We start from the raw sequence: 27,516 nt of genomic DNA on the forward strand, positions 1-27,516 counted from the left end.
CAGTTCACACCGGTGCTTTTGTCGGTGAAACTTAAGTTGGTCCGGGGGGGTGGTGGTGTATGTGTGTGTGTGTGTGTGTTTTTCCACACCTCTGACCGACAAAAGTTTTGCCGATAAAAGTGCTAGTGTAGTTGTAGCCTTAGAATGAACACACCTGGACTAACTTCACATCTGGTTTGACAGCTGAGCTACATGTTAAACAAGCAGGGTTTTTGTTTGTTTGTTTTTAAAAAGGTACATTTTATCTAGGCAGTCTCACGATATTCAGTGATGAGAAGGGAGCAGAGCCTAAATATCCTTCCTGAAGAGACTGGCTAGAACTCCATGGAGGGAGGCTTGGTTCTGCAACTCACCGCAGGAGATAGTATCTGGCTGTCCCTCCCATTATGTTAAAAAACTTGTCTCTGGTTTTCAAAGAAGTGAAAGGGCTTTGCGAGCCTTTGATGCAGACATAGCTCTGCAAAGCTTTCCAGAGCTGTCTGAATGGCAGATCAGACAGAGAAAGAAGAAATTGGACATCCCCTACGGAGGCAAGGCTCTCACTGATCTCCGTGGGAGTTTTCACTGGACCAGGCCCTCTCCTGTGTATTTCCTTGCCCTCATTATGAGTCAATCAAATTTGCTTTCCCTTTGAAACAAAGGATGAAGGTGGATTGGTCACCAATTAATCCCGATCCCATTTGACTGCACTTAACTGCCACTCCTGGCCAGCACAGAGCAATGGGTTATGCGGATGAAGTGGGAATTTGAGTTTGCAAAGGAACTCCAGAATACTACAGACAAAGCCTTTAGCCCCTCTGATGCATAAAGCAGTGTGGATAGACTTCAGAGAGTCTCCCTGCCCCAGCAAGGCCACACCCATCGGAAACTGAAGGGCTAGGGAAGGAAATCCCAGAGGACATCGCTCCCTCCCCACTAAAAACAGCTAGGAATGAAATGGATGGTAACAAAAAGCCAGACACATTTGGATGGCAGCCAGTTGACAGCGCTCGATACACTGCATTAGAGCAATTTGCCTTTGGAAAGCAAGACTTTCTAGAAGTTGCCTGGACATCAGTCTCTTCCCTCTAGAGGCTGACAACGTCTCTGGACTGCAGAATAACTGGACCGAAAACTCAGCCCCTCAAAGTAGTATACTGCTGAGGTTACCTCGGCCCCAGTGTGTAGCCCCAGACACAGCAAGAAAACTGCCAATTACACAGCAGTAATCCATAGTGAGTGCTGAGATTTGGTGGTGGCATTTTCAGAGAAATGATGGGTGGTCACAGCACAAAGAGTTAGAGCAGGGGTCCCCAACGCGGTGCCCTAAATGCACCCACGTCTTGGCCAGCGGTCGAGCATCCGCCGAAATGCCGCCGAATTTCTGCGGCGTTTCGGCGGCGACGCCTCTTGATGACGTTGCTTGTCGGCGGCCCGCCAGACGAAAAGGTTGGGGACCACTGAGTTAGAGCAAGAGAAATATAATAGAAATACACACACCATAACTCCACCAGAGCGGTCCTTTGGGGCCATCTGCCTGTCCCAAGTCAGGGTAAAGGAGGAGGGTTGGGCGTGGGGCTAGCAACCCCACCCCGTAAAAAATCAATTTGCTACAGAAACGCCAACAATAGAGATAACAGAGGCTTTTATCCTGGAAAAAGAAGGGTCTTCAACTTGAAGACGCATGACGCTGGGTGGTGAACGCCACGAGGAAGCCACTAAGTCGATCACCCTTCTTGCAACCAGAAGGATTACCATCGGCACATGGAACGTGAGGACCATGTACGAGTCAGGAAAGACGGCGCAGGTTGCAGTAGAGATGAGGAGCAACAACCTGACCCTACTAGGTATTAGTGAGACAAGATGGACACAAGCTGGACAGAGGCGACTGTTGACAGGAGAGCTGTTGCTGTATTCCGGACATGAAGAGAGCGACATACCTCATACACAGGGAGTAGGCTTCATGACCAGTCCTACTGTATGGAGCTGAAACCTGGAGGCCGTCCAAGAAACACCTGGTGACGCGACCTTCAGGCTGATTGCACAAAAATGGGCTATACCTGGAACCAGTTAGAGCAAATGGCCCAGGATAGAGGACTCTGGAGATCCGTTGTTGACGGCCCATACCCCGACTGGGGTGACAGGCATGAATGATGAATGACACACACCATGGGGGGAGGGATAGCTCAGTGGTTTGAGCATTGAGCATTGGCCTGCTAAACCCAGGGTTGTGAGTTCAATCCTTGAGGGGGCCGCTTAGGAATCTGGGGCAAAAATTGGTCCTGCTAGTGAAGGCAGGGGGCTGGACTTGATGACCTTTCAAGGTCCCTTCCAGTTCTAGGAGATTGGTATATCTCCAATTATTACCTTTTATTACCATCTGCACGCCCCACAATTGTTTTATACCCAAAATAACCTTTATTTTAGCCATTTTTGGTACACGATTGACATATGCTGTGGTCATGGCTTTGCACTCTGGAGTTACCACACCAGAGCTGGCCTTTTCAGACCCAACAGATCACTTGCAAAGCCATGTGTTGCATGCCCCAAATAACCAGGAGAAGAGGGACAGAAAACATACATCCAACTTTAAAATGTTCACTCTGTAATAGCCTGCTTCAGCTCACTGCAGTATCACAGTACTTCTCAGAATGGTGTTTCCAAACAAAAAGACTATGATTTAACCCACTTCCTTATATGCAGGCTCCAATATGCGGAACTGTTTGGTGGTGGTGCAATGTCACAAGCATAGTGCATATTGGGGCAGTGCAACAAGCAGAAACCTTTAGGCCCAGGCAGGTCTGAATGTCATGGATTTAAAGCTGGTGGTGTACTGAACGTACCCTGTCCCTAGTTACTTGGGGTCTTCAAATTAATTCTATAACTGCTAGTTGCCTTTAAAAAAAAATTTTTTTTTAAAAAGTTCTTTTTAGGACAAGAAATCCTCTGCCGAAAGACTGTTGGACACTGGCCATAAGCGTCCTCCCACATGCGTGGTGAAGCTCACTATACCAGGCAGGGCCGGCTTTATGACCTGCAGGGCCCGATTAGAATATTCGGCGGCGGGGAGTCCACTACGGGTTTTCCACAGCGCCGAAGACCCCTGGAGTGTGGCCCCCTTAGGCACGGGGCCCTCTTTGGAGAGGGGCCCGATTCCAGGGAATCGGGTGAATTGGCTTAAAGCCGGCCCTGATACCAGGTAATTGATTACAAGACTGGGACACACCCAATACCAGCTGAAGTCCCTCACACATGGATCCAACTGCAGAGAGAAACTAACTAGGTTTTTGTGATCCTGGTCAGTTTCCATATGCAGCCAGCTCCACTTGTAGAGTATTTCTGTCCTTGAGTGCAGCCTTACAATCTGCTGAAAGCCTGACAAGAGAAGAGATTAGGGTGACCAGATGTCCTGATTTTATAGGTACAATCCCGATTTTTGGGTTTTTTTCTTATATAGGCTCCTATTACCCCCCAACCCTTGTCCTGATTTTTCACATTTGCTGTCTGGTCACCCTAGAAGAGATGTATAGATTAATTTAAAGAAGGAGAGAGGAAAAGGAAGAAAAATTCACACCAGGAGAAAGATATTAAGACAACCTTGATGGCCATTTCTCCTACATGATTCTCAGTGCAAAAATACTGTGGGTCACCAAAAGTCTGGACATTAGTTACCAAAATGAGTCACTGCAGCTTATTACATTACTATGTAAGAGAGCCACAGACCAGCTTATTCACAGAAGCTAATCACTTTAAAAAAGTGGGATGGGAAGACAGGATCACATTTTAAAGCCTCCCGGTGAAAGTCCTCCTGTACTCCCAAGATATTTCCTCAGGCTGGTGGCATTCTAGAGACATGCACCGCTGGGCTCAGGCACATACGGTTCCATGCATGTTGCAAGTATTAACTGTGAGTGGGTGCCCTGACTCGGCTGCTTTTGTACTAAGAGGGCCCTGCTGAGTTTGGTACCACTAACCTGGCTCTGTTGCTGAGCTTCTGCTCCATTTGTTTCCTGATGGGTTTGCCCTGACAGTATGGAAGCTCAGGGTTTACCTGTGATGCAGCTCTAAACAAAGCTTGTTCAAATTTGTCACTAGTGACATGTATCACATTTTGGACGCCTCCGTTTTCTGTCTGTCTATTTGAGGCACCCTCTCTCTCTCACCTATTGCCCATGGCCAGAGCCACAGTCAGCAGAGCTGAAGCAGCCTCTGTCTGAAACCTGCTGGCAGTGCATTTTGGATGAGGGGCCCTGAATAATGGAATTCACTCACCACCTCCCTCGGGCTGAAACAGCCTATACCTGTTGGCCTTCAGAACACACTGCAAGGGCCACTTCCTTTCCTTGGCCTTTAGGGAGGGAGTGGGGACATATGCCGTGAAGGAAAGAAGCTGCACTTAGTGATGGGGGCCTTCCCCCTCCTCCTGCCTTTTGGGAAACCTGCTGCCTTTTATTTCTGTATTCTCAGATAATGCCATGGGCACCCAGAGCTTTGGACAAGCACTTTTTAAAGTGATCATATAAATCTAAATTAAGACATAAATCTCCATGTCCCAGCAAGGGCCATCCTGTCGTCTCTGTTAGCAGTCTCAGCGCAGAGGCCATGCAGACTGAACTACGACCAGAGCTGCTCCATCCAGGTCAGGATGGAAGCACCCTGGTGCAGCAGCCTGGGGGAGACTTGTGCAGCTGCTTCCCAGGCAGACCCTGTTCTGAGGCTATTGGGGTTAGTCATTGGCGCTGTCAAACCTGGCACCATGGCTCCAATTCACTTTTTATAAATATTTGGGGGGATGGGGAGCACAACACCACCACCATGGATACTTGTGTGAAAGAAAACCCATGTCGTCCCCTAGGGCAGCTGTGACAAAGGTAAGCCTTCCCTATGGCTCACGGCACTATGGGAGCGATATTAGAGCCTGCCACCTGCTCGAAGGTGTTACTCCGCATTCTGCCCCAGAGATGCGCAACCACCTCAGATTCGTTCCGAGGTAGGCTCCAACACCTCTTTAGATCACAATAAAATACATTAATAAAAGTAATGAATAGGGTTCAAAGTTTTTGCTCAAGGCAATTTCTAGCAAACAATGGCAAATTTCACTGGAGCAGGACTGACGGGCAAACTTCCATGGAGCTTTAGAAGGCAAAACAATCCTGCTCCTGTTTCTGCAGTTTAGTAAATAAGTTTTTTTTGTTAGAAGTTGAGTTATTTTTTTCCCCTCCTTGAATTACAAGTCAAAGCTATCCCAGTGACTCCATCACTTATTTTTAGCCCGGCACTAAAGCCTTCAAAGCGGGCAATTCTCTCTCCATCTCCCCATTTCGCTGGGAGAAAGAAAATAAACCTGCATGCAGGATAACCATGGAAACCAACCGTGTGTGAGCCACACTCAGCAGAAGACAAAACACTTTCAAGAATGGAAACAAAGCATCAGTTCTTTTGTTTCTAGAGCTAGTGACCGCTGTGGTGAGAGAGCTGACAGCTTAGCCCACTGTACTTCAGACTTGGGGATCTCACTGAATGCAGCCTTTTCAGGGGTGTACAGAGGAAGCACCAAGAGGCAGAAGTGGGGTGAATACAGCCGCCCACTCCAGGTGCAGAATGCCAAACAAAAAGGCTACAGAGCCAGATCTGGGACAGTTCTGTGCACAGCATGGAGCACCATGTGTGCACACCTAAGCCAGGAGGTTCAGGGTTCTATCTCCAGCGTCACTGCAGGGCCTGGGATGGCTCTGTATGCAGGGACTGCAGAAGGAAGGAATAACTGATGAGGCTTCACTGGCAAATAAGGCCAGAATTGGGCAGTGAGCATTTGCCATCCAATTCCCAGGAATAGTCTAGCAAGCACTAGCCACACCCTCACGGGGGTACTTACCAATATTTGGATGTTTTAAAAGTCGGCAGATTCGGGCCTCACGTTCCAGTTTCTGGTGATCTGGAAAGAGAGCGAGAAAGAGGGTGTAAGCTGGAAAACTGCAAACTAGACTCTTGCTTAGATCCGATGGGATAGAGAGACAGTGAATCGATGGGTCAGCAGAAGGCTAAATGAGACTAGAAATGCTGGAATGCAGCAGTCTCCCAGGAACTCACCACTGTCATGGGGCGAGGCTGCACGAGGCAAAGCATCTGCACATAGCGAAGGCTGGGGATGACATCCCCCCCACCCCTGCCACGGTCATTGCTGGGTTGGGTTTCCCAACTTGCCTTTAAAGCAAGTAGTGCAGGGGTGGAACGCTTTGGGCTCTTGTCTCTGCCACAGATGTGAAATACCAATTTGAATTCAATGGCTTCTGAGACTGGCCCTCTCTTCAAGAAGGAGCGTATGAGTAGATACCTGGGAACTCTCATGTGAAATGAGTTCTGCCAGGTCTCAGTGCAAAAGGAACAATCACCTCAGCCACCTTCCAGAAGAGACAATAAGATAAACTGAGTCACAGCAATGCACAGCCATCACGTGGGCTGGAGGAGCAGAGGCGAGCACTGCCAGTTGCGTTCAGTGCCTGTGCATGGGCTCTGTGGTGGAATGCTGATCAAGCACTCAAGAAGTGCTTGCTAAGTGCTAAGCACATTTATTGCAATAGACAGGCAATGCCAGTACAAGCAGGGCTGTCATCTGGATTAAAAGAGAAAATATCAAGGCGAGGGGAAAAGGCTTCTCCACCCCTAAAATTCAACACATGTGGAAGCAGGGAAGGGAGCTGCAGGGGCTCTGCCCAGGTTACCCAGTGAACAGAGGGTTTTTCCAGTAACTGAGGAGCCAAGAGGAAGGAGATGTGTCATTAAATTGACTGAGCCTTGGCTCTCCCCAGCCTCATCTTCCCCTTGCCCACCCCCGCCCGGAGGGAGCAACACTCATCTGAAGGTGTGAGGGGAGAGCAAAGGCTTCACAGAGAGGGCACAAAAGAGCCAGATTTGGAAAGGAACTTTAACAGCTGCTAAACCCCAGCTCTCCCAGGGATGCAGACCCTCAGAAACAGAGAAGTCAGCGTTGTCCCTCTTCCCTGCCCACCAACACAAAGGGAAGGCAGAGGAAACTGGAACTGACCCCTTCTCCCCCCCCCTTCTTCCTTTCTGCATCTCCATCAGGCTGAGTTGAAAACGTGTGTCCTCCCTGGCCCTCTCTCTGGCAAGCAAACCTTCCCCCTGGGAATAACACTGCAGCATGAGCGGCAGGGGCCTGGCTGGCTGGATTACACAGTGTGGGCAGTGGCAGGAATGAAACATGCTTTAATTGACAGGCTCCTCACCAGGCTTCACCACCCTGCTTCTTGCCCCTGAAAGCCTCAGGTAACAACACAGCTGCAACACAGGGAGAGCAAGGCAAGGCTCCACACACAATAGCTCCCTCTTGGGCAGCCCAGGACCTGCAGGATTTTTGTCTTAGCTTTCCCATTGCTCCAGTGTAGCAAATAGCCTGATTTTATGGGTTGAGAGATGGTCACATCCCCGGGACGGGGGGGGGGGGACACTTTTTCTTACCCTTCCCTCCTTCCTAGTCCTAGCAGTTATGATGTTTTCACTGTTCCATTTCAGAATCACCCCCAAAATAAGGAGCAGAAAGCAGGAATGCCTGGAGGGGCCCTGTAATGATAAAGGAGTGGCTTGGTTCTGCCTGTATCAGTATCCCTCCCAGCAAAAGTTGTGCAAAGCAGCTGCAAGGTAACCTGCTGCTTCCAGACTGCACTGAAAGCTCTTCCCCTGGAAGGCTGGGGTTAACTATGTGAAACCGTGATGGGTGGGTGGAGTGTAGACACACTTGTACCCCCACTTCAATGGGTGGGACCTCAGGAGAAGACACGAGATAAAAATATTGATGCAAGGCCCTCCGAAAAGAGACTCCCAAGTTCTGTGTAACTCTACCCAGAATGCCTTGCAGCAGTGCACAGTATCACAGCCTGACTGCAGCTGAAAAAGAAGGAACTGAACGCAGAATATTTCCAGAGGGCAACAGGGCCCAAATGGCCAGAGAACTGTACTAGCCTAAAGCCATGGCCACAAGCAGCAAAGGGATCCGAGACAGACTGCTGCCTCCCCTGGGGATGGGATGGAGGCTGTGACACACCAAAGGCAGAACACTCCAGAGCTGCAGGCTCTCTCCAGAAAAGGCCACACTCCCATTGCGCCTGCTGGGTGCCTGATGCCATTCAAACCATGAGTAGAGCACCAGGCACCCTTTCCTATCAGCCTCATCTCAGTGGCCAGAGATTAAGATAAACTCTTCCCCCTCCCACCCAGGGCCTCCCAACTCCACCTACAGATCGGGGGCCCTGCTGCCCACATGGATCATGCTGCCCTCGTGAACAAGTGACGCCTGTAGAGAACCTGTTGTGAAGCGTAAGGACACAGGGAAGCTAAAGGCCAAACAGCTGAGCAAAGGAGAAGGGAGAGAGAGGTAGGAACGCACCACGTGCTACTCAGCTGCTGGGCCCTGACAGCCAGCTTACAGCGTCACAGCCTCAACAGATATGACATAACCACTGAAACACCAGAGGGGACATAACTCAAGCGCAATTACTCCCCTGAAACCTTACACTGTCACTGCAGGGGGCAGGAGCAGGGGACCAGGCTGGTGACTGTGACCCCACCCGCATCAGAGCTTGTGACACGGGGCCATGGCCTGACACTCCTATCTCCCAGCACACACAAGGGCTGGCCCCAGACCAGGGAAGGAGGAGAGCACTCCAGTCACAAGGTACAGCAAACTATTTCTGGTCCGAGGAAAGCGTTCCACAATGCTCTGTCTCCAGGGTAACCAAACAGGCCAACTCCAGCACAGCTCTGAGAGGGAAGGCACCTCCTGGCCGTGTGCAGCTGCTCCAGCCCCCAACAGCAAGAGCCTTGTTCAGCCTGCGGGGCAGCAAGCAAACACAGAAAGGTTGACTCATATGGGCTCTGGGGGATCATGGATCTGATTCCAGGTGGCAACAGAGAGCCCTTCAACTCCAGACTCGAGAAGGGCCCCACCAGACAAGACGGTCCTTTTAAACCCCTCTTCCTTGCCACACACAGTACACTCAATCTCTGATGAGAGATCAGAGGTGAAGAGGCCTGCTTGGTCCCATCTAGTCTAACACCATACCCTGTAATACAGCGTGGCTTCCTATTGAATCTTTTCCTAATGCTCTTTCTAATCTTATTGGCCTGTTTATTGTGGTCACAAATAAAGGAAGATTACATAAAACCAAGAAAGTAAGAAAAAAGGTAGTCACAGGGATCAGCGTCAGGCACAAGGTACTAAACAAATAGTGCATTCATGGAATCCTCAGAAGCCAAGGAGAGCCGTTTGTAAGATTTGCTGATTGCTAAACTAGCTCACAGCTTCAACAGGAGTGACGAAAGGCAGCCATGTGTTCAAATATCTGTCTTACCAACAGTTCAGAAGGCCAGTCATTTTTCCCATGGATCCAACTTCACAGATTTTCACACACCATCTGTCAAGCAAGGAAATATTCCTTCCTTCATACCCCCCAAATCTCCAGCAATTGTAACTCTGCAGCTAATAAATTAAACAACACATCCTGACCTGGGTTGGAGGAATTCATATTCTACAGCCAGTAGGGACCATTGCAATCATCTGGTCTGCCCTCCATAACTTCTGAGCTGAGCTGAGCTACCGCACATCTTTTAGAAGAGATCCAGTCACAATGTAAAGGACTTCAAATGATGGAGAATCCACCACAGCCCTAGCTAGGTTGTTCCAAATATTAATTACCCTCACTGATAAAAATTTGCCCTTAATATCTAATACCTCACAAAGCTAAGGTACAGTATCCTCTACAATATCTTTCTAAGTCAGATGCAATGTTTTCCAGCCATAAACCAAAATCTTTTGATTTTTGGACTTCTCCACAATTTATGAAGCAGAGAGCACAACTTTATACAATCACTGATGGAAAAGCCCATTCTAGATAGACTGCTTGTGGTGAAGTAGAAATGATACAAAACTCGGTGTTGAGTAATATTATGATTAACACAAATGTACCTGAAAACTGAAGGGCAAAACTTATTTATACTTAATGTGCACATTAGGACAGTGAATACTGAGATCCCTTTGCCAGGTTGCCTTTAAGCAAGTACAGTTATTGGATTTTTGTTCAGCAATCAGGAAGCTGTACATTTTAGATAACACTACCTCTCTTAGCATTACTATTCTGAAAGAGCAACTCCAAGCTAACAAAAAGCCTCATTACTACTCTTACTCTGCAAAACATTGCTTAATAACCAGATAGTTAACTAAGTGGTTGTTTTAAAAAATTGTTTTAAAAAGACAACATATTTAAATTTTAAAATTATTAATGCAAGTATTTGCCCTTCAGTTTTCAGGTGCTATCTAGAATGGGCTTTTCCATGAGTGATTGTGGAAAGTCAGACCCTCAGCTTCATAGACTTTACACATACACGTAGTCTCACTCAACTGAATGGGACTACTCGCAAGTGTCAAGTTAAAACAGACACTTGTTGCAAGACCAGGGTGTAAGGAAAGTGATTGTACACTACAACATATGGACCATCTGCTAGAAACGGCTAACCAGGCTGGGGAAAAACAAACACGAACACGCATGCGCGCACACGCACACAGGAAGCACTGTGTATGGAAGACAAAAGGAGAGAGAGTAGGCCGAGAGAATTCAAGATCTTAGCAATATTGGCAATATGTTCCAAATATATTACATTCAGTTAAAAACCAAAGGGAATGGGTTAAACAAAGTTATATTAGATTTGGGAACTGATAGCAAAAAAAAATATCAGCTGTACATTGTTCTATCAATTTTTCATAATCTCCAGCCAGTGGTGTTGGGAACACAAACAGCTTTGAACTAAGCTGCTAAATAAATAAAATACAAGGAAATACTAATCTTCTCATATTTGATGGTGTATCAGATTCCTAATTTGTAATTTCTAATAAAGTTTGAAGAGCATCTCTGCAAACTTTGTGGGGAAATTAAGGACCACAATGGGGAAGTCTCATTAGTGAGATCCTGATGCAGACCATCCAGGAGAAACATCCAGTAATTTCAAGTAAAGTATTTGAAATTTCCAGGAATGGAGTAAAATTAAGCTATATACATCTTTTCATTTGAGGTAAGACTTAGACCTTTGCCCACTTAAAGGAAATAACTCAGAGAAAAGAGGCATCTGGGTTTGTGATATCAAACCTAGAAAAACTGGATTTTTAAAGACTTGTTGTTTCTCTCTGTGTAGAAGCACATGGACATCAGCTGCATATAGGAGCCTAATATCCTGGAATAGTCATGTTTTGATAGGAATAATCATTCAGTGGCAAAAAGAAATAATGTGCAGTTAAGGTTGCTTGGGGGCATGTCACACGCTTGCAGAACATGGGAGCTAAGCAAAACTCAAACTTCTGTAAAGCACGAAAAGCAGGGTTGAGGTTGCGCATGTAACCTGACCCCCACCCTCTTTCAGCAATGCCCCATTAACAGACAACTCGCTCCCCTGCACCCTAACATAAGCAGAGTCCCACCAGCCCCACTTGAGCACATGGCCCCAGCAACATCCCTGACGCATTCATTACACTCCCCACTCTAACCAGCCTGCTCTCCTGTGCCCAGCCCCCACGTACCAAGCAGGGACGGTCTCCATGAAGTCTTCACTCCCAGATACACAAACGTTTCTATTGCCATTAGTTCCCCCTTCCTATAACGCAACTAACCTCCAGTGCCTGGAGTGAAGGACAGCTACATAATGCAGTGGCATAGCCTTGGGGTGCAGGGGGTTGGCAGCCACTGGCAGAGTTGCGCAGCACACAGGGACCGGCGTTTACTGGCAGAACTGGGGGGAGGGGTCATGCCTCCCTCATCTGATCTCCCAACCTCTCCCCTCCCCTACCATTCACCCCCATTTCCCCCTTCCTCAAACCCCCCTCATCTCACTGCAGCCCCACAGCCCTCTCACCCTATTCTCCCAGGGCGCCATTCCTCTGCCCCCAATACACCTCATCTCTCAGGAAGCACTATGTCTAATTCCACTCCCCCCGCCAAAGACTGATTACATTCCCTCAAAATACAAATGCCACCCACAACTCACAAATCATAGTATCTTCCACCCACGCCATCCAAAACTCCTTTTGGCCTAGGTAGGGGCTTGTGACAGACTTATCCATAGTTATGTTACTTGAAGAGTGAGTTCACAGCCGTGAAAAAACAGGGCTTTTTTGGGGAAAGGGGGAGTTAGGGGTGAGCCTGTAGCTCAGGAACCATTTGGTCATATGACCCCAAATTTGGATCACTAATGCTACCCCAGCAATCCCATGAGGCACACTGAATTTCAAAGTAGCTAGACTAACCACTCAGATTTTAGAGCGCTTGCAAGAGTCAAGCTTTAAAGCATATAAAATGGTAGGAATGGAAACCCTCTAGCTGCTTTTCTGTACTGGTGCATGTGCAGTGTAAAAGTGTACATTTTCCTAAATACTGTTCTGAACTCGGATCCCCCAAAGATTTAGTGAGTGCCATGCAATCCCGGGCGTAAAACTCAACAGATTGAGACCATTTTCACTCCTAGCTCTTCAAGAGTTTGGTCTCTGACTTCGCAAAAAGTCCCACCTAGGGATTTATTTTAAAAATGGTTATTCTTTTGGGGGCTTATTCTCTGGAACCCCTCGCTCAAATGACTCCAAATTTGGGTCACTACCTACCCTTCACCCTCTTGAAGCACACCAAATTTAAAAGAAATCCAACTAAGCAAATGAAGCATGTCAATATTCGAAAAATTAGAAAGGTCAACCTTTAAACAGGGTGTCATGATGTAACCTTAACTACAGTGACACTCCTGTACCACTATCATGTGCATTTCCCCAGTCCCAGTCGTTTGAAATGTTCAGAAGACTGAGAACTTCTATCTAGCTTCACAGTCCCCTTGCATTACATACAAGTAATATGTAAATATTACAGATGAGGAAACTGAGGTACAACAGGTTTGTCCAAGAACATAGCTAGGAACAGAGACCAGGAGTCCCACCTCCCTGCTCCAGCCACTAGCTCAAAATGCCTCCCATGAGAATTATAATTAGGAACCTTTTTCTTGCAGGGCCATCAGAGCCTGGAGGAGAATGCTTTCAGACAGACACACAGTACACAGGACATCTGCAAGCCACAGCAGTCTAGAGCTGTCAACCGGGAATGTTTACGTAACACAGACAAAAAGATATGATGAAAAAGGTCATTGTGTCTAATCAGCTTGTGGGGATGGGGGTGGTGAGGGGGGAGAAGGGGAGAGACGGAGAAGGAAGGCGAAAACCATCCCTGTTGTGTTTCCTTCTGACTCCAAAAGGTAGACCTGAATGATTTGGAAGCCTGCAATAAACCTAAAAAGGAGCTAGGTGGAGGTTTGAGAACTTGAGAGGAGGGCGTAGGGAACATTGGAAGAGATTATTAGTTGTCAGGTGCATTACGGCAGCCTGACATTCCTGCTATGCATATGCTGCACAATATCAACTCCCCCTCCCAACAGCCTCATCCGTAGCTGTGGATGCTCTGACCGCCTCTAACTCCCAGGAGACGCAAAGAGGGTCTTCATTACAGCTTTAGGCAGCTGTAACCGCAAACATCACTTTCCAGCCAAAGTCTTTCCAACAGCCCCCAAGGGGATATATATACACTCTGACCCAGGAGATTTCAAGAGTATGTGCACATTTCTCATCCCATCCCCACACACCTGTCCAAGAGCTCTCTCGATTGAAAGTCCTAGGAAAAGCACAAACAAAAACCACACCAGCTTATGAGGATTCCCACCATTGACAAACACAAGCAGAGGGCGACATTTAAAGCTAAGCCATTAGATGACTTTCAGGCCACGAGAATAAAAATTAAGATGACAGAAAGAATAAGAGAGATTTTGCAGAGCAATCATAAAAAAAATACAACATACACCTGCAAGAAGATGGCAAACAGGAACCAAGACAGGAGATTCTGGGGACAAACAGGAAGCCTACTGCTGTCAGAACACACATGCAGTATTACAATAAAAGAAAAAACATTGTTCACTGATGGAGGGATTTTGTGTTTCTCAGACTAGGAGCCAAACCATAAAGATCCATTCTCTCAGGATGTGTGAACTTTCTACCAGGCAGGTAACCCAAACCTTTCAAAATCAAAGCAACAACATCTAAGAGCCAAGGTATTTTTCTAGTGTTCAGCTCAGGACCATCTTAAAACTTATTTCCCACCTCTTGTTAGTTGCAAGTTTGTCAGTAAGTTGGTTCCTTTCATGTTAGGGAGACGGGGAGGAGATGAGAGTTAAAAGTTCCAAAGCGTCCAGAGTGAATCTGGGGTCCAGTAACCTCAAGAAATGGAACCAGGATTTATACCCATCAGAAGTGTGTGGGGGAAGATGTGTCTGCTCCCACACCTTCTCCAGAAAATAGCAAACAACTTAATTGCAGAGAGTGAGTGACCACTGAAAAAACACCTTATAGCGACTGCCTCTAGATGCAAGTAAATCCAGTAAACAAATGGAACCTCTGCTCTTTTCTCTTCAAATTAGGAACCTCAGGCTCAAGAGAAGTTTGTTTTCCAGCAGATAGTTCCCATTGTGTCAGGAACCTGCACTTACAAAGATGGCCATGGAAGGTGAGCTCTATGTGGAAGTCCCAGGAAGGCCAATACTCAAAAAAATGGGATGACTAAAAGTTAAGCATGCAAGAGTATATGTAGGCACCTACCACAGCCTCCTTTTCAGGCACTACGATAATACCCATAATTACAAGAAGAGCTATAGGTGCTGGAAATGTTATCAGCTTTAACAGAGGTGCAGGTGCTCAGACCCTCAGGGGCGGCAGTAGATGGGCAGGCACACCAGAACAGCATCTTAGCCAAAAATCAAATGAAAAATGGTCCAAGTTAGTTTACATGTATTTTGTGAAGCTTCCGCATGTGAAGCGTCATCCACTGCTCTAACTCCATCTTTCTCTCAAAGTCCAAATACTCCCAAGGGAAGCTAGAAAGGGGCAAGATCAGACTGACACTTACTCTGTCACACACTAAGGCCATGTCTACACTTACAAGCGTATAGAAGCACAGTTGTACCGATACAGCCGTGCAGCCGTAAGATTGCTTGTGTAGCTGCGTTAGGCCGATGGGAGAGAGCTCTCCTGTCAACATAACAAAACCAGCTCAACGAGTGGCGGTAGCTATGTTGGCGGGAGAGCATCTCCCACCATCATAGTGCTGTGCACATGAGCACTTATGTCAGCAAAACGTATGTTGCTCAGGGGTATGAAAAAAACAAAAACCCTGAGCGACATAAAATTTGCCAACATAAATGCAGTGTAGACATGGCCTAAGTGTTATAATTAAAAAACACATGCTGTGTACCTATCTGTGGAGGCAGCCAAAGTCATCCAAAAGATTAAACAATCAAGGAAATCTTCCAACTCTGTTCTGTACCAGTCTCTCTCTCTTCCTGATACCAACTAGAGTACATAGTTGAGCTGCCCAGTAATGCCGCCTGCGTATTGCCAGTCGTCCCGCACGAGACATATACGTGTAATTGTGGTTGTTGTTGTTGAACGGTATCTTCATTTTAGATTACCTTTCTGAGAAAAAGAATGGGAATAGTCCAGAAGAGGAAGCAAATTCCGGGCAATAATTTCATTTCAATTGCTGTCATTGTGCCAATCCAGGAGACAGTCAATTTGTGCCAGCTGCTAAGATAACTTCTGAGTTGCTTTAAGACGGGAATAAAATTAGCATCAAATAGATTTTGCAGCAAGGGACTAATTTGCACCTCCAAGTCTTCTATGCTTTTCTTCATCCATTTACGTTTAAACTCCCACTCTCAGGAACCCTTAAACTTGCTGAGACCTAGTTCCATCACTCTGGACTTGAAACCAGAGACTTCCTCAAGTTCCCTGATTTCTTACATAATGTTGAGGATCAAATGTATGCTCTTAGTTATTATTAATAAGTCAGCAGTAGCAAATAATACTAGCTGCAGATGCCACTTCTACTGACCAAACTCAGCTTCTTGGTCTCTCATGTAGTACTCTGATGGCACTGAGCAGCAAGTTTAAATGGACTCTGGACACCATAGGATTTCCCTCCACCTCTTATCAGACCACTCCCAGTGGCATATCAATACTGCACACTGTGTGGCTATTTGAAGGGAAGGGGCTGCTGACCTGATCAAGAGCAAGGAGTGGTCATACTCCCCGCCACCCAAAGAGGGATTTGAAAGGCAGGAAGGTGAGAGTTCATTTCACTGTACCCTCTTCTACTGGCTACAACATGCACCAACAAAACCAGTATGGCACTAAAGAAGTTGCTTTTGCCACTCGTAAACAGCAGTTTCACGAGGAAATGCTGCAAAACCTTCCTAACAAAGCCTTTCTGCCATAACATGTATGACAAAAACTGTCTTCTATTTACCCCCTCCTGTCCCAAAACCAGACAAAGCATACCCCTCCCATGCATTGTTTTATACCTTAAGAAGGGAAAAGGGCCAAAAAGACTCCCTGAAGTCCATTAGGGACTGCACTTTTGCTTATCAATTATGCATGGAAAGTGCTCAGATACTACAGGGCTGGGCAGCAGTATAAAGCCTGAGGAAAGAAAGCCACAGCACAGAAGAGCTAGCAGGCAGTTTCCACAGTTGGGTGTGAGAGCTGTACAAAGAGGAATACCACATCGCACCATGCAGACAGAGGAGCAATAGCTACTTGGCCCCTGTAATAGTCCGATGTTGGGGCCGTGCCCTCTCAGGGGCCGTCGGGAGCCAGGCCGCCTTACTACACGGCCCAAATCAGTCTCTGGGTTCTGAAGGTCTTGGGGGTTCGGCCCCTCAAGCAGGGGCTGAACAGAAGGCACACGGTTAGTACAGTGAGTCCCAGCCCTCAGTCAGGGCAGGGCAGCGAACCAGTTCTAAGCTCCGGTCCTGGCAGCCGGAGCTGAGCAATGGCAAAGTCAGTAAGCCCCAAGCCCTAGCTCAGGGCGGGGCAGCACACAAGAGGCAGGGCTCAGACCCTCAGGCAGGGCTGAGCAGCAGTCTAAGTCTGTAAGCCCAAGCCCTAGCTCAGGGCGGGGCAGCACACAAGAGGCAGGGCTCAGACCCTCAGGCAGGGGCTGAGCAGCAGTCTAAGTCTGTAAGCCCCAAGCCCTAGCTCAGGGCGGGGCAGCACACAAGAGGCAGGGCTCAGACCCTCAGGCAGGGCTGAGCAGCAATAATAGTTCAGGGCTCAGGTCCTTAAAGCAGGAGCTGAGCAGTAATCAAGTCAAGAAGCCCAAGCCCTAGCTCAGGGCGGGGCACCAAACACAGCAGTTCTAGGCTCAGTTCCTCACAGCAGGGGCTGAGCACACAAAGTCACTAGTTTAAGCCCAAGCCCTCAGTCAGGGCGAGCAGCAAAACAGCAGTTCGATAAGCCCTGGCCCTCTGGGGCAGGGCAGGGCAACAACAGTTCAATAAGCCCTGGCCCTCTGGAGCAGGGCAGGGCAACAGCAGTTCAATAAGCCCTGGCCCTCTGGGGCAGGGCAGGGCAACAGCAGTTCAATAAGCCCTGGCCCTCTGGGGCAGGGCAGGGCATCAGCCTCAGGAAGCTCAGGTAAGTGCCGGCTTCTCTGCCTGAGTGCTGGCAGGAGGGGGAGTCTGCCACCCGTGAGTGGGGTGGCAGGGGGGACACAGGCCCACCCACTCCACTGTGTCCCAGCCCGGGGCCCTAACAGCGGCGTGGATCCGCTACAGTCAGTGGGGATCCTGGCCGCAACACACTGACATGGGCACATCCGTGCCCTCAGCCGGACAGGGTTCGGCTACCCCCGGGCTGCATTCCATCTCCCCCTCCTCGGGTACCTGCTCGTCGCTGGGCTCGGCAGCGGGGTCCCACACCATGGGTTCCTCGGCGTGGTGAAGGCGGTCTAGGTCGGGCTGCTCCTCCAGACTCGGGTCAGGGGGCCGCTCGGGCCGCTCCTCGGGGTACCGGGCTCGGGGCAGGCTCGGCCAGTCCACCTCGGGGTACCTGGCTCGAGGGAGGCTCGGTCGGTCCACGTCAGGATGCCTGGCTCGAGGGAGGCTTGGTCCATCCACGTCCGGGTACCTGGCTCGGGGCAGGCTCGGTCCAGCAGGAGCCCGATCAGGAGCGTCTGTCCTCTCCGGCTGCTGGGCTCCAACTGAGTGCTGAGGCCGGGCTTTTATACTTCCTGTCCCGCCCCTTGACTTCCGGGGGGCGGGAACAGGTGGCAGTGGCTCCGCCCACTGAGGTGGCTGTTCCGGTTCCTCCCTCTCAGGGGCCGTCGGGAGCCAGGCCGCCTCACTACAGCCCCATTTACAAGATGGCTGCAGGGAGCAAAGATAGTCCACTGGCTCAGGCACTAGCCTGGGACAAGTCATTTATTCTTTTTGTGCCATGGCTCCCACATGGAAGGTGGCAATCACAGCACTTCCCAAACCCACAGAGGGGTATCAAGGACAGATGAATTCAAAATTGTGTGGCATTTTAGGAATGAAGGGGAGGAGGATATAAAGCACCTAAAGATAGACTGATCAAGCAATTGATCCAAAAAGGTGTTCCCTGAGCCTTGCTATTGACACGTCTACCTCAGTGCCGCAAGCCGCATCCTTACCCCTGTGTATATTTTTGTTTCCTCTCTCAGCAAACTTGCTAGGTGATGCACTGGAGGTTTCTTCCCCTCAGGTGGGGAAGGGAGGTGGACTGGAAACAGGAAGGAGATTTCTGCACATGGCAACCTTCTCTCCATTTTCAGAAGGAACCTTAATACTGAGCATCCTCTGCAGCCAGGAGTAGGGGGAAAGGAATGTGATTGTGTTGGAGGAGGAGGAGGAGGAGACTGATGTCTCGGGCTCTCAGACAGACGCTGAATGCTACACTAGCAACTTGCCAGGAGCCTCCGGGGACGAAGGAGGTCAAATTCCTCAATCAGTGCAGAATCGCAGCACCAAGACTGACAGCACAGTCTGGGTTAATTGTATGAATAAATTAATATTAAAAAACAACACTGGAAGGAGGCTCCAGGGAGGAGACAGATTTGCTACATGTCACCCCAGTCATCGCTGATCTCTCCCTAGAGGGGCCATAGGCCAGAGAGGCATAGATGGGAGCTCAGGAAATAGTAGGTGTGACACTCCTCACAGGTACCCAAGGTGGGGAGGCACCTTGCTACCACCTGCTCTTAGCATGAGGAAGCCTTGTCTGTGCCTGCCCGGGGTCAGCTCCCTGACACCACTAGCAGCTACCATTCACATAAGCACTCCCCTCCAGACCTCACTCTCTCTCCAGGCTAGCGTCAGGCACACCCCCATCTCACCAAGTGTCCCCTGCACTGTCCAGCCCTTGCTCCACTGGACACCAACAGAATTACCAGCCCCGCTGTTCCCCAATGAACAGTACATCGCTGCCTATTAGCTCCCCTTCGAACACAGCTTCGCTCAACACACAGCACTCAGAAAAAGAAAGCACGTACAAGTTTATTTAACAGAGACCAGAGTCATGGTAGCAAACAGAATGATTGGAAACAAAGGTTCACATATAAAACAAAATCATAACAGGCTTTCTGTGGCCTAAGCTCAGCGGACAAGTTATCCCCCTATCTAAAGAAGTCTCTTGCCCAAAGCTCTTCCCAGTATTTTTAACCAAGCCTGGCTGAGAGCCCTTTCTCAAGAAGTAAACCCACTGCTTATGTCCTGGTGAAGGATCCCATGGAGTCTTCTTCACCCCTACAGGACAGACCAGATGTCTGATCACCACCTGAAAACACCAAGCGTCTCCCCACACTGTTTACCTCTTCCTGTTAATTTTCTTCTGAAGTCTCCACAGGCTCTTCATTAGCATTTGACTCAGTATGCTAATAGACTTCTATTGTGAGACATACAATACACAGTGGTCCCCCAGGGAGATAAGTGTGTTGGAGAAGTATGCCTCAAGGCATGCTCCCTTTGACTGACCTGCCTTTAACGACAAGGAAATTATGTTCTTAAGGCCAATAGATACACACACCTTCTTACATGGCATCCCCACATACCTCTCAACACAGGTTTTCATTAGAGACCTCACATGTCACTTCTGCAGGCTAGTACATAGACACCAGAGCCAGGGGATCCCTGCAACTCTTAGGTACCTCCATGCCCTCTACCAGTTGGCACAAAGAGGTCGCTGGGTCACAGCAGGGAAATCACAGGCATTTCTTATCCTGTTCTGCACAACCTGGTCCTACTTTGTTCCCCCATCAGTCACATCATTTGTTCAGATCCTGTTCATGTGTGCTACAGTGAAGGGCTTTTAAAACACTGATGGTCTGCTGCCTGGGAGAAACTTTACAGCAGGGGTCTCAAACTCAATTTACCTTATGGCCAGTGCCAGTCCTCAAATCCTCCCTGCAGGCCAATGTCACTCATGCCACCCAGAACTTGCCCCCCCCCCAAACTCAGCAAAAACTCCGCCCCCCACCTGCCTAAGGCTCTGGGACGGAGTTTGAGTGGGGGGATGAGGTCTGGGGTAGGGGTTTGGGGTGCAGGCTGTGGGAGGGAGTTGGGGTGCAGAAGGGGTGAGAGGTTGGGCTCTGGGAGGGAGTGTGTGGGAAGGGGAAGGGGAAGGGGGTGCAGGCTCTAGAAGGGAGTTTGGGGGTGGGAGGGGGAATGTGGAGAGGGGGAGGAGGTGCAGGCTCTGGGAGGGGGTCAGAGGCACAGTGCTTACCTGGGGCTCCAAGGTGGGGTGGGCCAGGGGGCCTCCACGTGCTTCTGCCCCCAGGTACCGCCCTCACAGCATCCCATTTGCTGCAGGGGCACTCAGGGCAGGGGCAGCGCATGGAGGCACAGCCCCACCCCACCCCTGGGCTGCAGGAAGGGGCCAGGGCTCCTGAGAGGGGAGCGCCCAGGGCCCAAGGGAGAGACCCAGCCCCAAAACTGCTGGAGCCCCGCGGGCGACATTGGGGAGGCTCGTGGGCCGCAAGTTTAAGACCCCTGCTCCACAGTATAACAGCTCTGACTTAGTAAAAATCCCACTCCTCAACATCTCCTGGGGGCAGATTGGTGCTGTGCCCATCACCTCCCAGGAGACTGTCAGATTCTCCATGTGCCAGACCCCTGGATCCCATTTGCAAGAGCCCCTGACCCATTGCTGTGGCATAGGACATGCTCCCCTCTTGAAGGTAGAAGGGAAGAGCTGGTCTGTAGCAACACATGCAGGCTGGATGATGAGATGCTGGGGCGACAGTGAGGAGAAAGCACCCCCAGTGGACACCCCAGCATAGGGTCTCCACAGATCAATAGGTGCATGAAACATCTTCCCAGGCAGACAGGTGGAAGAAACGCAGCAGCACACAGAGACAGCCCATTCGAGTGGCACCGAGGCACCAGAGCAGCCACCACCAACAGGGCAGGGCAGCCAAGAGGAGCTGCAACCCACATGTTTTAAAAGCTAAACGTCTGGCATACTGTTTGCTCACAGCTCCCGCAAGGCACTTCCGGAAACACTAAAGCCGCTCTCCCGATGCTGCGGGGAACAGGACAGGGAAGGAGAGAGATCCCCAGAGACTGGATCAGAGGTCGGCAACCTTTCAGAAGTGGTGTGCCGAGTCTTCATTTATTCACTCTAATTTAAGGTTTTGCGTGCCAGTAATACATTTTAACATTTTTAGAAGGTCTCTTTCTATAAGTCTATAATATATAACTAAACTATTGTTGTATGTAAAGTAAATAAGGTTTTTAAAATGTTTAAGAAGCTTCACTTAAAATTAAATTAAAATGCAGAGCCCCCTGGACCGGTGGCCAGGACTCGGGCAGTGTGAGTGCCACTGAAAATCAGCTCGCGTGCCACCTTCGGCAGGCATGCCATAGGTTGCCTACCCCTGGACTGGATCATGTGTCTTCATTGCTCAATGCGTTTCCACATTTAGCGGAGGGAGATCATGGCACAAGCTAGTGAGCACCTGACTGTGTGTCAGAAGGTGAACACGTGCCCAGTGTTCAAAGGGAAGAGGAGGGTCACCTGTGGCTGTGACCCTGGATGAGGAGCACAGAGGATGAATCCCAGAGCCCACGTGAGGAGGTTACTTCTTATCCTAAGTCTGGGGTAAAGATCTCACATCAGAGTCCGAGCATGCCTAGCACTCAGGGAAAGAGAAATGCCTCTGGAAGCAAAAACTCACACGGGAGGGAGTTGAATGACCTCAGGGGGCTGGCCCCCATAGGGCAGAGGGCACTTGGGAATATGTCACCATTACCTTGGGATCCACACCACATGCCCAGCATGGGGGGGGCACGGGGACCAGAGGGCACTAACCAAACTGGGGGTAGATCATCTGTAAAAGCCGCAAAGGGGCTTGGTCTCCACCAGCCTCACAGGAGAAAGCCAGCGCCCCTTGTGGGACAGGGGATATTCCTTTGCATTTTCCCCACCCAGCAACACCAGCCCTGCACCCTGCCCGTCTCTTCCAAGAGTGTGGCCTTCATGCACGCTCACGCCCCTATTCCGTGCCTTGCTCTTCCCTGCGAGCTAATTACTGTAGTTGCCATACCAACATAACAAGTCCCTCTGTCTGCCTGTCTGACTTGGATTCTTATTTCGATAGCTGAAGCAACTGCTGCTCGCACAGCTTGGAGCTGCTCAGGTAGGCTGCGAATGTGCTGCTTCCAGAAACGCCCAAGAAATGCCAGGCAACCAATCTCTCCATTCGGGTGGGGCAGTCATGGGACTCTGAACACTTCCCCTTCAGGCAGGCTATTTACGGCCCACGCTGGCAGCACCCAAGATCTGTATCCATTTCTGCTGTTTGGTGGCCTAAAGAAAGAGCCCAAACAACTAACCACCAAAGCCGCCACCATGGCTCACAATGGCTGGCTGCCTCCTTGACAGTCTGGGCAGGGAATTAACAAACTTCTGCCCCCCAGAGGGAGCCCCTTGGGTGCAGGGGCCAGGCTAGGCAGCGCGGGGAGCTAGCACTGCCACAGCACATACCGTGCCACCTCTGGGGCCAGGCAAGGGCCATCCATCGTCCACAAGCATACAGACACAGACGACACGCATTCGCCCCTCCCCAAACATGGCCAGACAAAGGGCCAATTAGCAGAAAGGCACACGAAGGACAGGGGCCCTGGATCCAGGGTGTGTGCGCTGGGGCCAGCTCCAGGGCTGGCTCAGCAGGGAAGTCCGTGTCACCATGCTGGTGCTGCTCAGAGACAGTGCAACTGCCCTTTTTGACTGGCAGGCTGAGGGGCTTCCGCCACGTCTCTCGGGTTGGAGGGAAGGGTTACTTAGCACCTGCTGGGCACATCTGGTTAACAACAGTCAGGAGCTGAAGGGGCTCTGCAGTCCAGAGGGTTATGTGATCGGGGGATGACACACAAAAGGTGTATGCTTTTCTGAGTAGAAGATCCCAACCTCTACTGTTAAAAACACCTCTTCCCCCCCCCCCCCCCCAACCAAGCACTGGATGGGTCAAGCAGGCCTCTCAGTGCACTGCAAAGCAGAGCCAGTACTCCCTTCAGCCAGACCTAACATCCTGCAGTGCCATGCACTGGTTGAGCCCCCATCCTGCTACTGCACTCTGCAGCGTCACCCCTCCCCACCACATCCTGCAGCACAGAACCCTCCCCCATCAGCCCTACCATGTGATGCTCCCCCATACATGTTCTGCACTCTTGCAGCACACTGCCCTCCCCTGCAGTGCTGGGCTGCTCCTGCATGCTGCAATCCAGCAGTACAGGCCCCCTCCCCAGCCCAGAGCCCTCCTTGTGCATTCAGCAGTGTCAGTGCTGAAACCTCCTCCCTGGCCCACTCTGTAATGCCACCCCTTTTTACACTGCATTTTATAAGCAAGACCACTGTGTTCAGCTGCTAGTTTGGGTACAGAGCCAAGAAACGTTCCAGTGAGTAGGGGGAGGGGAGCTGAGGTTCTTTTATTGTTTGTTTTGTGTGACCAGCTTACCAGCCACTTCAAGAACAAGAGCGGGACTTCCCCCTCCTGTCCCAGCTAATCTCTTTTCCCAGGCTCCTCCTGACAGCCTTCATACAGCCCTCCTCTGACCCAGGCCAGACAGGACAAAATCTTCATCCCCTTTCCTTCTCCGTACTGCCCCTTCTAAAGCTCCCGGGCAGGGAGCAGAGTTATTCAACAAAACGGAGAAGAAGATACTAGAGATACCTGGCCCTGGGGAGACAGGACTAAAGAGAAATACCATGACACAGAGGCAGGGCAGAGGGGAGGGAGTGATGATGGGCTCCCACTGTGTTTGAACATAGTCCCTCCCTCTGCTGAGTGGGAGACTCTGCTCACAAGAGGCTGGCAATAAGAGAGAGCACCTGAGACAGCAGCACACACAGCCCCCCACAATGCTGCAGGGTAGATGGGTCCCTATCCCAGGACAGCGGACTCTCTAGGTTTAGTGAGAGTCTGCAATGGGCTCCCACCCCTTCCTCCGCCCAGTAAAATGGAAGCTGGTTTGGAAAGGATATTGCAGAAGGTTTGATCTGGGCTCCCCCCTCTCCAGACCAAGAGGAAGACGGGGGGTAAGTTATGGAAATGTGGGGCATGAGGTTTGTACTAAAGATTCCAACCTCCCACACCACACACCCACCCACCCCACCACCGAGTCCAACTGGGTGTCTTGGCCAAAGGCCTAAAGCAGGCCTGCACAACATGCAGCCCGCGGAGCCTCACTGTGCGGCCCGCGAGGGGATTCTAAATCCCCCCCACACGGCGCTCTGCGGGCAGCCCAGAGCCCTTTAAATCTCAGCCGCGGCCGGGAATCAGAGGGCTCTGGGCTGTCCGCAGCGGCGGGGAGCCCAGAGCCCTTTAAATCCCAATCGTGGCTGGGAATCAAAAGGCTGAGTTGACCGCAGCCGCGGGGAGCCCAGAGCCCTTTAAATCTCAGCCTGGAATAAAAGGCTCTGGGCTGCCCGCAGCGGCGGGAAGCTTAGAGCCCTTTAAATCCCAGCCGCGGCGGGGAATCAAAAGGCTCTGGGTTGCCCACAGCGGCCAGGAGCCCAGAGCCCTTTAAATCTCAGCCACGGCCGGGAATTAAAAGGCTCTGGGTTGCCCCCAGCCGCGGGGAGCCCAGAGCCCTTTAAATCTCAGCCGCGGCCGGGAGTCAGAGGGCTCTGGGCTGCCCGCAGAGATTCCCAGCCGCGGCTGGGATTTAAAGGACTCAGGGCTCCCCGCGGCTGCGGGCAGCCCAGAGCCGTTTGAATCCTGGCATGCGGCTGCTGTTTGCCCCCTCCCCAGACCTCTGCCCCAACTGCCCCCCAGGACCCCCACCCCCTATATAACACCGCTGGTCCTTATCCCCTGATACCCCTCTCCTGGGACTCCTGCCCCTAACTGCCCCCCAGGACCCCCACCCCCTATCTAACACCGCTGGTCCTTATCCCCTGATACCCCTCTCCTGGGACTCCTGCCCCTAACTGCCCCCCAGGATCCCACCCCCTATCTAAATGCTGCTGCTCCTTGTCCCCTGATTGCTCCCTCCCAAGACCCCTGCTCCAACTGCCCCTTGGGACCCCCAGCCGCTATCTAAGCCTCCCTTCTCCTTGTCCCCAACTGCCCCCTCCCGAGACCCCCCCAGCTTTCCCCCAGGAGCCCACCCCCTACCTGTCCCCTGATAAACCCCTGGGACTCCCATGCCTATCCTTCTGCTGCCTGTCCCCTGACTGCCCCCCTGAACCTCTGCCCCATCCAACCACCCCTGCTCCCTGTCCCTTGACTGCCCCCTGGAACCCCCTACCCCTTCTCCAACCCCCAGCCCCCTTACTGTGCCACTCAGACCAGCGTGTCTGGCTCCATTCAGCTCCAGACACATTGCTGCCATGCTCCCCCGTGGAGCCCACAGGCTCCCCCCCAGCATCTGCCTTCCAGATTTGAACACCTCAAAATTCAGGAGTGCTCAAGCTCAGTTTGGGCAGCTGTTACTTCATTTCTCCCAAATCAAATATACTGATCCACTGTAACTTGCTGTAGAAAAAGCAGGATAAAATTGAGCAAGAAATGCTTATTAGGACTGGAATTGCTATTTTCAACAGCCATTGCCTTTTTGTTTATTTAAGGAAGACAGTGATATTGCATTGACAAATTCCCCATAGAAAGAAAGAGTGGAACAAAAGAATAATAAAGGCACTTCAACTTTTCCTCATTTATGGAGGACAGTCTTATAATATGCATCCAGATATCTTCCAATCACACAAGCTGAAAATTGTTCCACTTTACTGCAGCTCTGTAACCATATGGGAACCAATCCTGTCTGTGTTTTGTGCACATCCAAAATTCCTGCTGAATGACCTGCCCTGGGAGCGTTACCAGTGACCCAGGGCTGGGGAGGCAGGAGGTGTGTGTGGGGGGGAGGCACTGGTGGGGGGGAGCCCAGGGCTGGGGCAGCAGCAGGGTGGGGGGAGGGCACTGGTGGGTAGGAAAGGGGGAAGTCCAGCGCTGGGGCAGCAGGGGGTGTGGGTCAGTGGGGGAGAGCCCAGGATTGGGGTAGCAGGGGTGTGTACAGGGGGGAGCCCAGGGCTGGGACGGGGGGCAGCCAAATTTTTTTTTGCTTATGGCAGCAAAAAACCTAGAGCCAACCCTGCCGGGTTCCCCCAGCCGCCGGAGCCCCGAGCCCTTTAATTTGACCCTGAGGGCTCCCAGCCACCTCTTTAGCTGGGAGCCCCTGGTTGATTTAAAATAAAGTATCACCTCCCCACCCCCAACCTTCCTTTTTGGCCCACAGCTGTTTTGGTGGGGCAGCGCTGGGGAAGGAGGGTTTGTTTCTGCAGGGCTGGACGGCCCTGGGGCGGGGTGTTTCTGCAGGGCCGGGAGGTTTCAGCTCTCGGCTGTTTTCTTTGGAGGAATGTGGCCCTCGCCGCTTTACGAGTTGTGCAGGCCTGGCCTAAAGTGTTCCTGAAGCAGGGGACAGAACAGTTGTGGAACAGCCATGTATGCATTTCAACAAATAACAATCCCAGCCTGTCCCTGAAGATAGAGTGGGAGGAGAAATGATGATTTGGGAAGTAAATTATGCAAAACAAGCCATGCATGCCAACTTCCAGGGCAGTGCAGAGGGGTTCTCCATCAGCCAAGGAAGAGCTACCTACAGCCTGACAAAGTGGTGATTTAGGGAAATTCTAGCAATCTTTTACAAATAGCTGAAGGGTGCAAACCCTATGGATGGAGAAGAATGGTTTTGGGGTGCACAGGGAAGCATAATTAGGAGTAATAATAAATTGCACTTGTAAAGCACCTTCCAAAGCAAGTTACCAACATTAATTCACTCTGACTATCTCCAGTAAGGTGATTATCCTCTAAGGGAGGAAGAACTAAGAAAATGAGGTGTTTAGGCAGGTTCTCAGGAAAGCCACTCCTCCCAACCATGAGATCCATTAGTCTGTGGAACAGTTTCCACAAGCAAAAGGGGATAGCAGCAGCCCCAAAGCCTGGAACACAAGGACCAGGTCAGACAGGACACTGGGGAATGTGCTATAGGGAACAATCCTACTCTGGGACCTAACAGGTCTGTATCCTAGTGCTCATAATTCAGGAAGTGTGTAAAAAACCTGTACTAAACCGTGGCTGGGTGGGGTGATCTCTCCGGGGA

General features: G+C 50.5%; 1 protein-coding gene and 1 long non-coding RNA gene across 17 annotated transcripts in view; one reads left to right on the forward strand and one right to left on the reverse strand.

The window, feature by feature from the left end:
• The window catches only part of CAMK2G (calcium/calmodulin dependent protein kinase II gamma), a 165,861-nt gene that overhangs the window by 90,282 nt on the left and 48,063 nt on the right, over positions 1-27,516 (reverse strand). For all 16 annotated transcript variants that reach the window (XM_045024386.1, XM_045024385.1, XM_045024384.1 and 13 more), the window contains exon 3: positions 5,855-5,914. In XM_045024386.1, the coding sequence (XP_044880321.1) occupies positions 5,855-5,914 (60 nt within the window). The remainder of the gene's footprint in view (positions 1-5,854; positions 5,915-27,516) is intronic.
• On the forward strand, positions 7,901-18,734 carry LOC123374419. Its single transcript, XR_006581105.1, has 4 exons — positions 7,901-8,671; positions 13,030-13,160; positions 14,485-14,570; positions 18,585-18,734. It is a non-coding gene; the product is annotated as an uncharacterized LOC123374419 (long non-coding RNA).

Source organism: Mauremys mutica, chromosome 7, assembly GCF_020497125.1.
Source record: "Mauremys mutica isolate MM-2020 ecotype Southern chromosome 7, ASM2049712v1, whole genome shotgun sequence".
In the NCBI taxonomy this organism is placed as follows: domain Eukaryota; kingdom Metazoa; phylum Chordata; order Testudines; family Geoemydidae; genus Mauremys; species Mauremys mutica.